The sequence below is a fragment of the Tyto alba genome, unplaced genomic scaffold (assembly GCF_018691265.1).
Source record: "Tyto alba isolate M040663 unplaced genomic scaffold, T.alba_DEE_v4.0 Super-Scaffold_20000042, whole genome shotgun sequence".
Lineage (NCBI taxonomy): Eukaryota > Metazoa > Chordata > Aves > Strigiformes > Tytonidae > Tyto > Tyto alba.
In genome coordinates, this window is record NW_024881293.1 from 10,509,796 (window position 1) to 10,524,029 (window position 14,234).

A 14,234-nucleotide genomic window follows, 5' to 3' on the forward strand; every position below is an offset into this window, starting at 1 on the left:
CGATCCAGGCCCCAGACCACCCCATCCCCAATCGCAGTCCCACTCCAACCCCACCCCATCCCTGGCTCCATCTCCCCCAACCCTTGGCCCCATTCCCCCCACCCCCCCGCCGTCATGTCCCCCCCTTCCCTTCCCGTCCCCATTCCCGCCCCATCCCTTCAACCCAATCCCGCCCCAATCCCGCGCTCGGCCCCTCCCTGCCCCCTCCCACTCTCACCCCCTTCAACCCCCCTCCCCACCCCCCTCCCGCCCCTATTTCACCCGCTCCCCCCCCCGTTCTCCCCCCCCGCTCCCATCCCACGGCCGACGGCGTCACCGTGCGGCAGCGGCCGGCAGCGCCCGGGCCCTCCCCGGGGCAGGGCGGGCTGCGGCCGCCGGGACCCCGAGGGGGGGGTGCTGAGCTCTGGGTGCTCCCCAAAGCAGGGCAGGATCCGGGAGGGGCTATGCCGGGCTGTGGGTGCTCCCCGCGCCGCGGCAGAATCCGGACCCCCCGCCGTGGGTGCAGAGCTGTGTGTCCTCCCAGGGATGGGAGGCAGGATCGGGCCCTCGGCACCCGGCGGGAGGGGGGCCGGGCGCTCCCCGGGGTGCGGGGCCGGCGCGGTAACCTCCCCCCCCCCCCGCCCCGTCCCCATCCTGACCCCACCGCGGGGCCGGATCCTGACGTTGGGTTGTGGGTGCTGAGGGAGCGGGTGCGGCGTGAAGCCCGGAGCGGAGCCCGGAGCCCCGCGGGGCGCGGTGCAGTGGCGGCGTGGGGCCGTGGGGTGGCACGGCCGAGCCAGCCGGGAGCGCGGCGTGGGGCGGTGATGCTGCCTGGGAGGGTCCCCGGCCCCGCACCCCCACCTTCCTCTCTCCCTGCATCCCGGCAGCCCCGCGGTCCCACATCCCCGCAGCCTTGCATCCCTGCATCCCTCCATCCCTGCATCCCTGCATCCCTCCATCCCTGCATCCCTCCATCCCTGCATCCCTCCATCCCTGCATCCCCTCATCCCCACATCCCTCCATCCCCACACTCCTCCATCTCCACATCCCAGCGCTGCTCAGCACCCCACTCAGCACTGCCAAGGAGCTAAACCTAACCCCCCCACCACCCTCCCCAGAGCAGGGGGGTGTGGTTGGGGGGGGGGACGGACCCTGCCCATCGGCTGGCAGCACGGGCCCGGGGGGCTGCAGCCGGGTGCAGAACCAGCAACGAGGCGTGGGGGGGGGCTGAGCGGCCCCCACACCCAGCGCCCACCCCCCCACACCCAGCTGCCCCGCACCGGGGATGAGGCAGCGCCGAGGGGGACACGGCTCCGCCGCGCAGCGACGCCACAGCTAACGGTACGTACCAGCTCCCCAAACCTCACCCGAATATTAATGGGGTTGCAAAGAGCAAGAGTGGGGAGGGGAGAGGAGGGGCACGTACTCCCCGGGGCGGCGGGTGTGCTTCATGTTGGGGTGTTTTTGGGGGTGGCTGCAGGAATCGGGGTGCAAATACCCCAATGTGCCAGCCTGTGGGGCACAGCCTGTGCTCCGGGGGCAGGGTCCAGCCTGATGGGCTCTGAAGAGCCAAGGCGGCCCCAAAAATGTGGGGATGGGGTAGGAAACAGAAGGGGACTGGGGGGGGGGGGGCCTGGTGTGAAAAGCTGGGGGAGGGACACAGCATAGTTGTGTGGGGGAGTATCACCTCCAAAAAGGCAGCGTACGTGCCTGGTGGGAAGGAGATTTGTGGCTGCGACTTCATCGCGCTCGCTAATCCCGAGCGCTGCTTTTTGCTGGGCCATCTGGGTGCTGGCCAACCGGGGGGGGGGACGGTGAGGCGGGGGGGCCGTGGCGATGGTTGGGTCTCTTCTTCCCAGCAGCTAGCGGGAGCTCGCTGCCCCTGGCCCACCATGCCCTCCTCCAAGACTGGCAGCGAGTACTGGATCGATGGGTCCCACCGCGAGACGGCCCTGGAAGATTTCTACATCGTGGGCCCTGAGCTGGGCCGGTACCGGCTGGCGGGGGGGTCAGCGGGGGCTGGCGGGGGGGGCAGGAGCCCATCTTGCATGGGAGCGTGTCCTGCTCGGGGCAGGGACTGGCCTGGTGGGGAGAGGAAGGGGTGTGAGGGATGGATGAAGAGGGATGGAAGGATGGGGAAGGAGGGGGGGCCCTGCCCTTGCATGTAAACTGGGGTGTGGGGTCTGTCATGGGGCTGCAGCAGCGGTTTTGGGGGCACCCACAGAGGTTTTGCAGGATGGGGCCCGGGGTCCCCGTGAGCGTGGAGCTGTGTGATTCTCACCCTTGTGGTGGAGGGTGGGCTCATGGCGAGGCCCCCTCTCCCCTCTGAGCAGCCCAAGGCTTTGGGGAGGTGGGCGATGAGCCTGGCACAGCGTGGGGCTGCGGTGGGTCCCTCCTGCAGCAGCCCCCCCCATGGTGGACAGGCAGGGCGAGCCCCAGAGATGGGACACAGCACCACATCTGGATTTGTCCCACTTGGGTCAGAAAGCCTCGCCGAGGGCACCGGCTCTGTCCCCGTGTGCGGTGGCTCAGAGAGGAGCCGCCTCAGCAGCCACCGGCTGCTCCGTGGTGGCTCTTGTGATTTATTTATTAGAGGCCCTACCGTAAATCCTCATGGGCAGGGGACATCCGGGCTGGTGCGCCGGGTCCCGTGGGTGCTGCGCCCCATTTCCCACGTGCTCTAACCCTGCCCAAAGGCAGCACCCAGCTCCGCGTCCCCGGCGGGTTTCCCCTCGCCGCTGGCACACACTGCTCCGGTGCCGCCATCCCTCCGCGGCAGCTCGGCCCTTTCCCAGCACTGGGGGGGGGGGGGGCTGCCGGTGCCCTGGGGCCACACCGCACCCCGGAGATGCGCAGGCCCAGGTCCCGTGGAGGAGAGCGGCAGCGCTGGCACTGAGGGGCTCCCGTGGTGACAAGGGGCAGCGGGTGTCCCAGTGCCCCCAGGGCAGGGGGGGCGCAAGGGGGGGCTGCGGGAAGTCTGACAGTCCTGTTTGAGGGGGGCTCGGGGCTGTGCCGGCAGAGAGGAGGCCATGCCGCCCGCCGAGCCCCGGCAGGGCAGGATGTTTTCAGTGGTGGTTGCTCAGCTGGGGGCCAGCCCCAGCCGTCCTCAGGCTTTCCATCAGCAGAGGAGCCTCTGAGCCTGAAAAACAGCAGCTTTGGTAAAAAACAGGTATTTAAGGCTTCTTATCGCAGCGCAGCCAGTGTCAGCGCAAGGCTTGGCAGCACACAGCCCTGTGCAGGGGGACGTGGGACAGAGGGACAGGCTCTGAGCCCCTGGGGACGCCTTTGAACCGTCCATCCAGCTTCAGCATCCAGGTTGAAATCAAACCGGTCTCGGTCTTGGAGCCGTTGGCTGGTGGCTGACCCGGGGCGGTGGGACCCCGCTCGCCGTACGCAGCTTTTTCTCGGTGCCCCTCTGCCGCGGTGCCGGGGGGACCCAGCCTGGAGCAGCCCGGGGGTGATGCGGAGCGGCGGGGGGGTCTGCTCTCGGCAGCATTCACCCTGATGCGCGCTGGCTCGGCCGCGAGTCCGCACCGTCCTCCCCACGGGCCCCGCCGCCGGTCCAGGCTCTCTCCGCAAATCCCATTGTTCGACATTTTCCAGTTCATCTGTAAAGCAAATGCAATTATCTCCTGTCGCAGTCAGGGCTGATTGCGGATATTTATTTGAGGCCTCAAGAAGCAGCGAGCGGCGGCTGCTGGGGCCGGCGGGGCGAGGAGCCGGGGTGCAGCAAGCGCCGGCGCGAATCCAGCCACTGCTATAACTGGGAATGCGCAAGGGGCAGCTGGTGCCGTGCCATGGGCATCTGAGGGGCAACCCCCCCCCCTCCAAAATGCCGAGCCGAGAGTTTCCAAACGATCCTGTTTTAGCAGCAGGAATTGGGCTGCGAATTGTCCATGTGGAAAAATTTTGCAGGAGAGTGAGAGGCGATGGGTCCAGCCTGGGGCTCAGCTGTGGTGAGGGGATGAAAGGAGGAGTGGGGGGCTGTGGGTCCTGCCCCCGCACCTGCGCCGGCTGGGAAATCAGAGTTACCAGGCGTCTGCAGCAGGGCAGAGTGCAGCTGCTTTACTGCAAAGCACCCGGTGAATTTCGAAATCCCCCTGCCCTGAGCTGAGTCCTGGCTGCGGGGGGGGTCTGGAATGGCTGCCACAGCGGGGGGAGATGCTTGTGGCTTTTTTCTCCCACTAGAAGCGCATTATTGTTGCAGTCACAGCAGCAGCCATGCCATTTTGGGCTCAAATTGAAGCCTTCTGCCCATTCTGAGCTGGAGATGAAGGTGGCAGCAGCCACCTCTCCCCTCCAAGCCTGAGCAATTTGTTTCCAAATTGCTTTTTATTCATAAAATAAAATGTCATAGAGAACATAGAGCAAAAGGAATAAAATGTTTTGAAAATGGCCCAAGGTCTAGAATTGCTGGGTTTTGCTCACCCCACAGCATCCCTGTGGTACCTGGTACCCGGCTCTGCCGTTGCCATGGGAACGCGATTCCCAAGTTCAGCCGGATGAGTTGCAAAATCCGCTCTCGTTTTGAAAGCAAATCTCTCTCTCACGAGAGCACCCCAGGGAGCGCCGGCGGGGCATTCAGCGCGTGGGGCTGCAGCAAAAGGTTGGGGCTGGCCTCGGGCTCGGGGGAGATTTTGGTGTAAAAGACGGTGTCTGGGTACACGGGCTGACCTTTTGGGGTCGGCGCTCGCCAGGGCCGGGGGGCACAGGCAGGTGGGGATGCCGTGTGCCTCGAGGCAGAGCTTGAACTCGGTCCCAGAAGATGGTGAAGCCAAAGAGCAATAAAACGTGGTCGATTACTCGGGGCGAGAATTAATCTGCTCCGAGGAGCCAGGCAGCAAAGATGAAATTGCAAACGAGCCCTGTAATGGCCTGGAGCAATGGGCTGATTTCACCGTCCAGTGGTTAGAAAACGTTATTAACTAGGTCTAAAAATCACCAGCAGCTGAGGGGCACTGCTGGGGGTTTAACGGGAACGATCCCTCTTGTAACTGGGAGCGGTTTAAACTGGCAGGGAGGTTTGGAGGTGGCCTGGGGTCGCCCCGTATGGGATGGGGACCCTCACAGCGTCCCTGCAGTCCCCGCTGGGGTTGTCCTTGCGGCTACAAGCAGGGAGAGGGAGGCTCCATCCTGTCGTGAAAGCTGCTTAAGGATTTAGACCCCCTGTAGGACTTGGGTTTAATTAAAATGGCTTTACCCAGGGAAGCTGGAAATGATGCGGGGAGGGGGATGCACGCTGAGCTCCCAGGGCCTGGTGCTGGCAAAAGTCATGGCTCGGGGCGGGGTATGGGGTGAGTGGGACCCCCCTCTCTGTCCCGGCCGCATCCAGGCTGCCTCATGCACCCTCTGCCCTGCTGCAGGGGAGCCACCTCGGTGGTGTACAGCTGCGAGGAGAAGGGCACGGGCACCCCGTACGCCGCCAAGATGCTGAAGAAGACGGTGAGTGTCAGCAGGGTGGGAGGCTGCAGTGGTGGGGGGGTGTCCCTCCTCCTCCACCAAAGCACCTCGGCCCCGGGACGGGCATGGGGCTGGCGGGTGGGCACCACTCCTGCAGTGCGGCGGTCCCAGATGGACAAAAACACTGGGGTTTGGGCTGGGGGGCGGGGCTGGGTACTGGGTGCATTTTGCTGCTGCTGGGAGAGCCCTGGGAATCCGCAGGGAGCAATTTAGGGGTGGTCTCTGCGTGGCGGGGGGGTCAGACCCCAAGTCAGCAGTGCAGATAATGCCGTCTCTGTGTGGGCTCTGCTTTCTAGATCGACAAAAAGATCGTGAGGACGGAGATCGGGGTCCTGCTGCGGCTCTCGCACCCCAATATCGTGAGTACGCTCCCTTCACGTCGGGTCGGCGCGGCTGCTGGGGGCGGCTCTCCCCTTAACTCTGCCCAGGGGCAGCCCAGGAGCGCGGCCGTGCCGAGGGAAGGGTTGGGATGTCCTCCTCCTCATCCCGTCTCGGTGCAGGATGAACCCCCCACCCCATGGGAAACCCTGCCTGCACCCCACATCCCCTCCCTGCCTTGCAGATGGGCTCCAGATGCCCGGTCCTCGCCGTGGCGTGGTGACTCCCCACTCGCTGCCACATGCAATTCCCAGTCCTTGCAGCCCACTTGAGCTTCCCACCTCCAATATCGCGGGCCAGGCCCCCCCCCCCCGCCCCCTTATCTCCCCCCATTCCCTGGCTTGAGATTTCCATTTGGTAAGCAATTTCCATCGAGGAGATCAAATGAATGCCACAGAAAATTGCCCATCTGTAATGAATCCTGCAAGGGGAGATAAAAGGCAAGGATGGGACCGCGGGTGCCGGGCGCTGTGTCCCGGCGCGGCCAGCTGCCGTTTCTCTTGCTCAGCGCTCGGGGGATAACGGCGGCTCGGCTGGAATGATTTGCAACGCCCAGGAGCGGATCTAATCACCACCGGTGTCAGCAGAGCCGGGGCGGCCGTGTCAGCCCCTCTGCGATGGCAGGGGGGTGGGGGGGGTCCGCGCCGCCTCCCTCCCTCCCCCAGTCCCTCCACCTGCCAGAAAAGCTTATTCCAGACTGCTTAGTTCCACCGGCAAATTGCAAAAGCATCTCAGAGGCGACCCCAGTTAAAGAAACAACACAAAAAAAGTCACCTGGCAGCTGCTGCTGGTGCAGCGCTGGGCGCTGCGGCAGAGCCCGCTCCAGTGGGGTCTGTGGCCAGGACATCGCCCGGGCATCGCCTCGCCGCTGGCTGCTGCTGCCCAAGCTGATATTTTTCTTGCAGCATCACTCAAAACTCTGAGCGCGGCTGCTTCCAGCCTTTTTCAACTGTCCTTTGCTCTCTGGAGGAGCACCGGTGGGGATGTCCTGCCTGTCCGCCACTATCCAAAACCTTGATGCAAAGAGACAAAGCTGAGAAAAGTCCAAAACATCCTAAAAACAGGGCTGATGGGGGCAAACATGGTCCCTAAGGCCCTGGGCCAGCTCGGTGTGGGCCTGCCTCAGGCACTGGGGTGTTCCAGTGTTTTGGGGCAATCAGGCACTTCAGCTTTTCCATGGAGACGCTTCCCCCATCCTGAGACGTTTGGGCAGGCGCAGGGAGAAGAGCCGGGATGGGGAGCAGCCCCGGGGATGCTCAGGTGGTACCACCCACGGATGGGGATGGGCTCCTTGCTGGGGTGTTATCAGAAACACAACAGAAAATTCAATTTCTGCCCTCCCTCCTTTGCTCTCCAGGCAGCGGCACCACGGAGACGTGCAGGAGGAATCAGCCGGGGAGTTTTAATATTTAAATCACTGAGTTTTCTGTAGGGTTTTGCTCACTCTCAAGTTCAAGTGATTTTTGAAGAGATGCTCTGTTTCATTATTTACGCTGGTGCCATCTATGAGCTCACTATCGTTCAGCACCAACCTCAACAGTGGATGATAATAGGATTGCAAACTTTTGAAGTTAATAGGAAAATTATAGTGCTTCCATGTATTATTATAATGCAATAAGCTGCCACACAGTGTCTCTCACCCTGCGGGGTATCACGGCTTGTCACCCAGCCTATGAAGGTAATGATTAAAGCCCCATGAAATTCGCAGTGTCACAAAAGTCTTAAGAAGCATGAAATTCTCTGTTTTCCATTAAAAAAAAAAAATAAAGAATTTGCATTTTGACGTAGTTTTAAGAGAGACCTGTTAATTCCAGATTTGCTGCAGTGGCACAAAGGTCTCGTGCAGACAGGCTCACCTTGTGTGGGAGCTAGAAAACAAAAATCAGGAGAAAACCAGTTTCTTTAGTGCTTCTTCTCCTGCGAAATGGTCCAAGGGATGTTTCCAAAAGTGCTCGCTGGGTCCCCAGGCCCAGAGGTGGCTTTGTCTCCTCGGGGCTCCGTGCATCTCCTGCATCCCTGCAGCTGCAGATGCACAGGATCCGTCCCGGGAGGGACTGGGCAGGGCTTTGCCGGGGTCACTCCACGCTGCGGGGCTGGACCCGGGGTGCCGGCACGGCCGACGAAGCTGTGCAATTAGAAAGATTTTGGTGAGCTCCTCTTCTGGCTAACGAGCTTGGCGACACGAAGAGGATGAAGGCGCTACATGCCCGTCTCCTCCCGTTCCCAGCACCGCCTTTAATGCACGATTAAGTGAGCAGGGCTGCTGCAAACAGTTAAAAAAAAAATAAAATTCACATTCGAATAAAAAGGCAAAGGAGGGAAGAGTGCCAGCTGCCCCGCTAAGCCCCTCGCGTCCGGCGGTCACGCTCCCCCGGGCACAGCCGGCCCCCCCAGCCCTCCTGTCGCCCCTTCCAGATCAAGCTGAAGGAGATTTTCGAGACGCCCTCGGAGATCGCGCTCATCCTGGAGCTGGTGACGGGAGGAGAGCTCTTCGACAGGTACGCCCGGCCCCGCGATCCCCACCCCGGCTCCTAACCGGGGGCACGAAGCCCACCCTGATGGTGGGTGGGGAGGATGAGGATGGGAGGGGGCTGACGCACCCCGGGGTTGGGGGCTGGAGGGGGAGGGGGAGGTCTGTGCAGGGCAGGGCGCTGCCGTGCTGACCCCGTGTGCCCGCAGGATCGTGGAGCGGGGTTTCTACAGCGAGCGGGACGCGGCCCACGTCGTCAAGCAGATCCTGGAAGCTGTTTCGGTAATGTCCCCCCCTCCGTGGCCCCGGGGGACAGCCTGGTGAGGGGATCCCATGCATGGCTCAGGGGTGTCGCCACGGGGGCTGCACCCACCCCAAATACCCCCAGGGAGAGGTGTCCAGAGCTGCACCCACCCCAAATATCCCGGGGGAGAGGCACCCAGAGCTGCAACCACCCCAAATACCCCCGGGGAGAGGCGCCCAGAGCTGCACCCACCCCAAATATCCCGGGGGAGAGGCGCCCAGAGCTGAACCCACCCCAAATACCCCCGGGGAGAGGCGCCCAGAGCTGCACCCACCCCAAATACCCCCAGGGAGAGGCGCCCAGAGCTGCACCCACCCCAAATACCCCCGGGGAGAGGCACCCAGAGCTGCACCCACCCCAAATATCCCGGGGGAGAGGCGCCCAGAGCTGCAACCACCCCAAATACCCCCAGGGAGAGGTGTCCAGAGCTGCACCCACCCCAAATACCCCTGGGGAGAGGCGCCCAGAGCTGCACCCACCCCAAATACCCCCGGGGAGAGGCACCCAGAGCTGCACCCACCCCAAATATCCCGGGGGAGAGGCGCCCAGAGCTGCAACCACCCCAAATACCCCCAGGGAGAGGTGTCCAGAGCTGCACCCACCCCAAATACCCCTGGGGAGAGGCGCCCAGAGCTGCACCCACCCCAAATACCCCCGGGGAGAGGCATCCAGAGCTGCACCCACCCCAAACATCCCAAGGGAAAGGCGTTTCCTCACTCGCCCTTGGCCTTCCCAAGGCATCACTAGCGGAGGTGCCTCTTCTAATCCGCGTCTGGGGGGGACGAAGGAGAGGAGGGAGGAAGGTCAGCGCTGCTCTGCATCACAGGTCTGCTGGAGATGAGGTTTCTATGGCAACGGGAGGGTTTAAAAATGGAAACTCCTAGCAGGAAACATCCTGCCTGTGCCCCCCGTGGCCGTGCCGGCAGCTCCAGCCCTGCAGGTGTTGGGTGTTTCCAAAGGAATAGTCGGACAAGTTGGTCCTGTGTTTGTGCCAGGGCCCGGATTGCTGCTACCACCTCCCAAATTCTGCTTCCCCCCCCCGCCTCCTCTCCCATGTCCCCGCTTTCTCTCTCCAGTATCTGCACGAAAATGGAGTTGTCCACCGTGACCTGAAGCCAGAGAACCTGCTCTACGCAGACCTGTCCCCCGACGCTCCCCTTAAAATCGGTGGGTTTGCTGTGGGCCCTGGGGTGGGGGTGGGGGCGGGTGTCCGTGGCAGGAGAGGGGTTAACAGTGCCGCTCCCCTCTGTGTCCCTCCAAGGTGACTTTGGGCTCTCCAAGATCGTGGATGAACAGGACACCATGAAAACCGTCTGCGGGACGCCGGGGTACTGCGGTGAGCAGGAGGGGAGAGCCGGGGAGGCTGCTCCCTGCCTGAGGCCACGCACAGCTCAGTGCAGGGATGGCCGACGGTCAGGAGGCACTGCCGGTGCCCACGGGGTGTTTCCTCCGCCGTGAGGTTCCCACCGTGGCCGCGTTGCCGGGAGCTCCCCACACCCTGCCCGTTTGAACCCCAAACTCTGCTTCCAGCCCCCGAAATCCTCCACGGGTGCCCCTACGGCCCCGAAGTGGATATGTGGTCCGTGGGCGTCATCACCTACATCCTGTGAGTAACGCTGCCGGGGTCGCGGCGGCGAGGCCGTCGGGAAACGCCAGCACGGCTGCGCGGCGGGGCCCGGGCGGCGGCGTGTAGCTCCTCTCTCCCGCGCTCGCAGGCTCTGTGGCTTTGAGCCCTTCTTCGACCCGCGAGGGGACCAGTACATGTACAGCCGCATCCTCACTTGCGACTACGAGTTCGTGTCCCCGTGGTGGGATGAGGTTTCCCTCAACGCCAAGGACTTGGTGAGCGAGCCAGCGCCACGGCTCGGGGGCCGCCGAGCACGAAGCCTTCAGATCAGTGCTTGTCAAGATGACAAAACTAGGGGCGTTTAACAAATGAAGCTTTTTTGTGCACCTGAAATCGGTTACAGGTCCGAAAGTTGATCGTCCTGGACCCCCAGAAGAGGCTGACTGTCTACCAGGCTCTGGAGCATCCCTGGGTCACCGGGAAAGCCGCTAAATTTGCTCACATGGACAGCACGCAGAAGAAACTGCAGGAATTTAATGCCAGGCGGAAACTGAAGGTAAGGTGAAAAAGCCCCGTTAACACCCGGGGGTGGCTCGTGTTTGTGTCCCCTCGGGCAAACGGCTGGGGCCCCCCACGAGCCACTGTCAGAGGGTTTTAAGGATCCCCTGCCCCGAGTGGATAAATGTTCTGCGGCACGTGGCAGCTGGGGGAGAGGGGGGAAGGATGATGGAGCGGCTCCTTGCACAGCCATGTCCCCGGGGGAGCAGCAGCGGCTGGGAAAAGCCTTGCCTGAGGCGGAAGGCTGGGCTTCCCAGCTTGGCGTGGCAGCAGGCACCATCTCCCCTTCTGCACGTTCCGGGGGGCTCGAGCGCCTGAGGAACGGCGCCGAGGAGGAGAACTCTGCCAGACAGACACTGATAACGGCTCACCCCGCTCTGCCTTTGCAACAGGCTGCCATGAAAGCCGTGGTGGCTTCCAGCCGCCTGGGCAACCACGGGCACCACGACTGCTCCCGCAGCGGGCGCAGCCAGGGGGGTCCCCGGGGTGCCTGCCTGCCCCAGGGGACGGGGACCGCCAGCCCCGAAGCCAGCGCCACCGAGGACCTCGACGCTTTCCAGAGCGACTGTCCCGCCATGTCCCAGGTTCCCGTGACCGGGGCTGGCTGCAAGAGCTAACGTGTTCGGCGGTGCCGCCGGCTCGCCGCCGCTTCGGCAAGCAACACCCCGCCGCCCCTCGGCCGCTGGCACGGGGAGAGGCAGGGGAAGCCGGGGGGGACAGGAGCACCCCGAGCGTGGGTGTGCGTCGGGAGCCCGTGGTCTGTGGCGTGGAGCATCCTTCTGTAGTGTCCTGTTGCCAAGTGCAGTCGTAGCTGGTCGCTGTGAGTGTGTGTCTGTACGGACCCGACTGAGGAAACAAGGCTGGGGACTCGGTCTTCCGACAAATTAACCATTTTGGACACTGTGGCTGGAAAAAATCCCAAGTGGCTTAAAAACGAGGAGCAAACAGCAGAAAAAGGATTTCTTACACCTTCCCTGCAAAGGCAGTAAGTTGTCTTTAGGACAGAGTTTTGCAAGTTCCTGTACACAGTCCCGAAGGGTTTATTTGCTGAGGGGAGAGGTGTGTCGGGACCGTCGCTGACCACTGGCGGTACCTCTCCAGTCGCGGTTACAGGACCCCGCTGAGGGTTTGCTGCTGTGTTAGACCAGGTTTTCAGGAGCCTTTGAACCCAGCTCTTTGATCCTACCCGGAGAAAAAGTGTTTGCCAGTGGTTCCTTTATTATCTCTAGATGGTAGACGACCTCTGCTTGATTTGTGCTTTGGTTCTCATTCGTTCCCACGTTCAGTCTTGCTGCGGGTACGTGGTGCTGGTGAGATTGTCACAAACAGGGAATGCTGGCTTGTCTGGCTGCTGCGCCGGCGTTCCAGGTTACGGCTCACACGATGAGTTTGAACAAAGAACAGTGGAACTCTTTCTACGGCGCGTTGTAAGACTTTGTAACACGTAACGGTGCTGCTGTTTCCTGAGTGAGGACAATGAGTTTATACGTATTTTGGTTTTTGTTTTTTGTTTTTTTTAAGACTAATGCAATCAGTTGAAAAACTTCTTGAAAAGAAATTTTTTAGGCAGTTATTTATGAAGCCACGGGATAGGCGTTTGCAGATTTTAATACAGAACAACTAATCAGACAGGAAAAGCCATATTACACAGGCAGGATTACAGAAAGCCTGGCAGCTGCTCCGCAGTCCCAGCTGGTGTGATCCAGCACAAGCTCAACTAGCCCGGGGCGATGATGTGACCTGCACCCCTCGCGGGTTGGGCCATACACACAGAACAGTGTGTTCGGCAAAAAATATCTCAGCTGGAGAGGAACTAAATCTGTACATGAGGTTAATTTTTCCAGGATGGGGGGACACAGAACTGACTCCTTGATAAAGGAAGGGCTGCAAATGAAAATTAAAATTTTGCTGAAGCTGAAAGCCGCCATTACAGACAGCTGGCTCGGCGCAGGGCGCAGGTCAGAGGGTCAGAGCTGTAATCGGGGCGGCAGGAAAGCAAATGTAACACAGCGACCTTCATATTTATTTACAGCACAAGCAGAAATCACCAAGTGTAAGGGCTGAGCCATACTGTATGAAGCTCATTTCTGCTTAGGGTGCTTGTAAAGCCAAATACAGAGGAGGGATCAGATGTTCAAGAGAGTTTTTTAATTGGAATACTATTAGGTCTTAACCAGAAATGTGCTTTTTTTTAAAACTAAGTCATACCTTTAATGGGGAAGCAGATGCACAGCAAGATTTCCCTTTGGAGAAAGCAAACGCTGATACCATGGGAGAAAGCTCCAGCAAAGGGAAAAATATTTCTTTTTCTTTGCGTTTTGCAGGAGGGGTGGTTGTTTTCTCTCCTTTTTTTCACATCAAGGGCTGAACCTTGCAGTGTGCTTAACTCCGGTCTTTATCCTACGCTTGGGGTGACACTCTCTGTCCTTCAGACTCTGCGATGTGTCCTCATTTACTCCAGTGGGGCCAGAACTCCAACTTTAACCATGTTGTTTACTACCCCGAGTTTTAAGACTATTTTATATCCTTTGACATGAAATCCTTACTCAAACGCCTTGCAGGAGTAGGCCAGAATGCTCAGTGCACCCTGACCCTGTGAAGCAGGGCCTGACGAATGTTGCCCTGCCCGCAGACCATGCCTGATCCCGCAGAATAATGGGAAATAAGGGGATTAGGAGACAGGCAACAGTGCCTTCAGCGATGGAAGGCAGCCGGGGGAAAACTTTAAGCAAAATAGGAGTTGGCCTCTTACATCAACGAAGTATTATTCCACAAATATCAGCATTTAAAGGTAGAAAAAAGTATTCCTGGGAGTAAAGCTAATAGGAGACGCCATTTGGGTCTGTATGCTGTTTTCAGAACGTGTTTTAATAACTTACTACTTCAGTATAGTGGTGACATTTCCGATATTGCAGGTATTTATGAAAAAGTACAGACATCTAATAAAGCATCAAGCATCACAATGCGGGCTCCGGTTTGACTTTTATCCTCAGAATACAAGGGCTAAAAATCGAGAGGGCCAAAAATCGAGAGGGCCCAATAGCAGCTTGCCAAGAGCCTTTTGTTTTTTCTGGTTTTAATCCATTTTCAGGCTCTGGACAAGCGCTCACTATCCCTCCAGCTACGGCGATTTCCGTTGCCTGACGCAGCTGCAGCTTATTTTGCCTTTTGTCTCCAGGTGTAAATACCCGCTGGACTTCCAGACGTTTTAAGCAGGGCCTGCCTTACACAAGGACAGGAATTTAAAGTGAAGTAATTTGACCTGAAAAAAAAAAAAAAAAAAAAAAAAGGCAAAGCAATTTAACCTGAAAAAAAAGAAAAAAAAGGACAAGAACACAAACCCCTTGTAATGCTGAATTAGAAAAGCGCCTTTGCCAAAGTCCTGAGGGGAGCGGGGGGGGGGGGGGGGGGGGGGAAGGAGGGGGGGAACCCCTCCCACATGCTACGTCACCCACACAGCACCACCGCCCGGGACGCGCAGGGCCCTGACATCACCGCCGCGGCGGGAGGAGGAAGTG

The 14,234-nt window shown here is 60.2% G+C and overlaps 1 protein-coding gene and 2 long non-coding RNA genes across 4 annotated transcripts; 1 reads left to right on the forward strand and 2 right to left on the reverse strand.

Annotated features, from left to right (window-relative positions):
* Positions 1 to 647: 647 nt before the first annotated feature.
* Positions 648 to 13,679, forward strand: LOC116960315 (calcium/calmodulin-dependent protein kinase type IV-like). 2 transcript variants are annotated; one of them, XM_042794855.1, is made up of 12 exons: positions 648 to 1,320; positions 1,839 to 1,969; positions 5,343 to 5,421; positions 5,736 to 5,798; positions 8,233 to 8,315; positions 8,497 to 8,569; positions 9,668 to 9,758; positions 9,853 to 9,927; positions 10,122 to 10,197; positions 10,307 to 10,433; positions 10,562 to 10,714; positions 11,109 to 13,679. In XM_042794855.1, exons 2-12 carry the CDS (start codon positions 1,872 to 1,874, stop codon positions 11,331 to 11,333), a joined length of 1,143 nt encoding a protein of 380 aa, XP_042650789.1. In that variant the 5' UTR covers positions 648 to 1,320; positions 1,839 to 1,871; the 3' UTR covers positions 11,334 to 13,679. The 2 variants fall into 2 exon arrangements, with proteins under 2 accessions (XP_042650789.1, XP_042650788.1); XM_042794854.1 differs by having other exon boundaries at positions 649 to 1,320; positions 1,842 to 1,969.
* LOC122153661 lies at positions 7,539 to 9,657 on the reverse strand. The gene is made up of 2 exons (XR_006165511.1): positions 9,276 to 9,657; positions 7,539 to 7,942 (listed from the first exon to the last, which is right to left on the reverse strand). It is a non-coding gene; the product is annotated as an uncharacterized LOC122153661 (long non-coding RNA).
* LOC116960459 lies at positions 13,552 to 14,231 on the reverse strand. The gene is made up of 2 exons (XR_004406416.2): positions 14,172 to 14,231; positions 13,552 to 13,978 (listed from the first exon to the last, which is right to left on the reverse strand). It is a non-coding gene; the product is annotated as an uncharacterized LOC116960459 (long non-coding RNA).
* Positions 14,232 to 14,234: the final 3 nt, after the last annotated feature.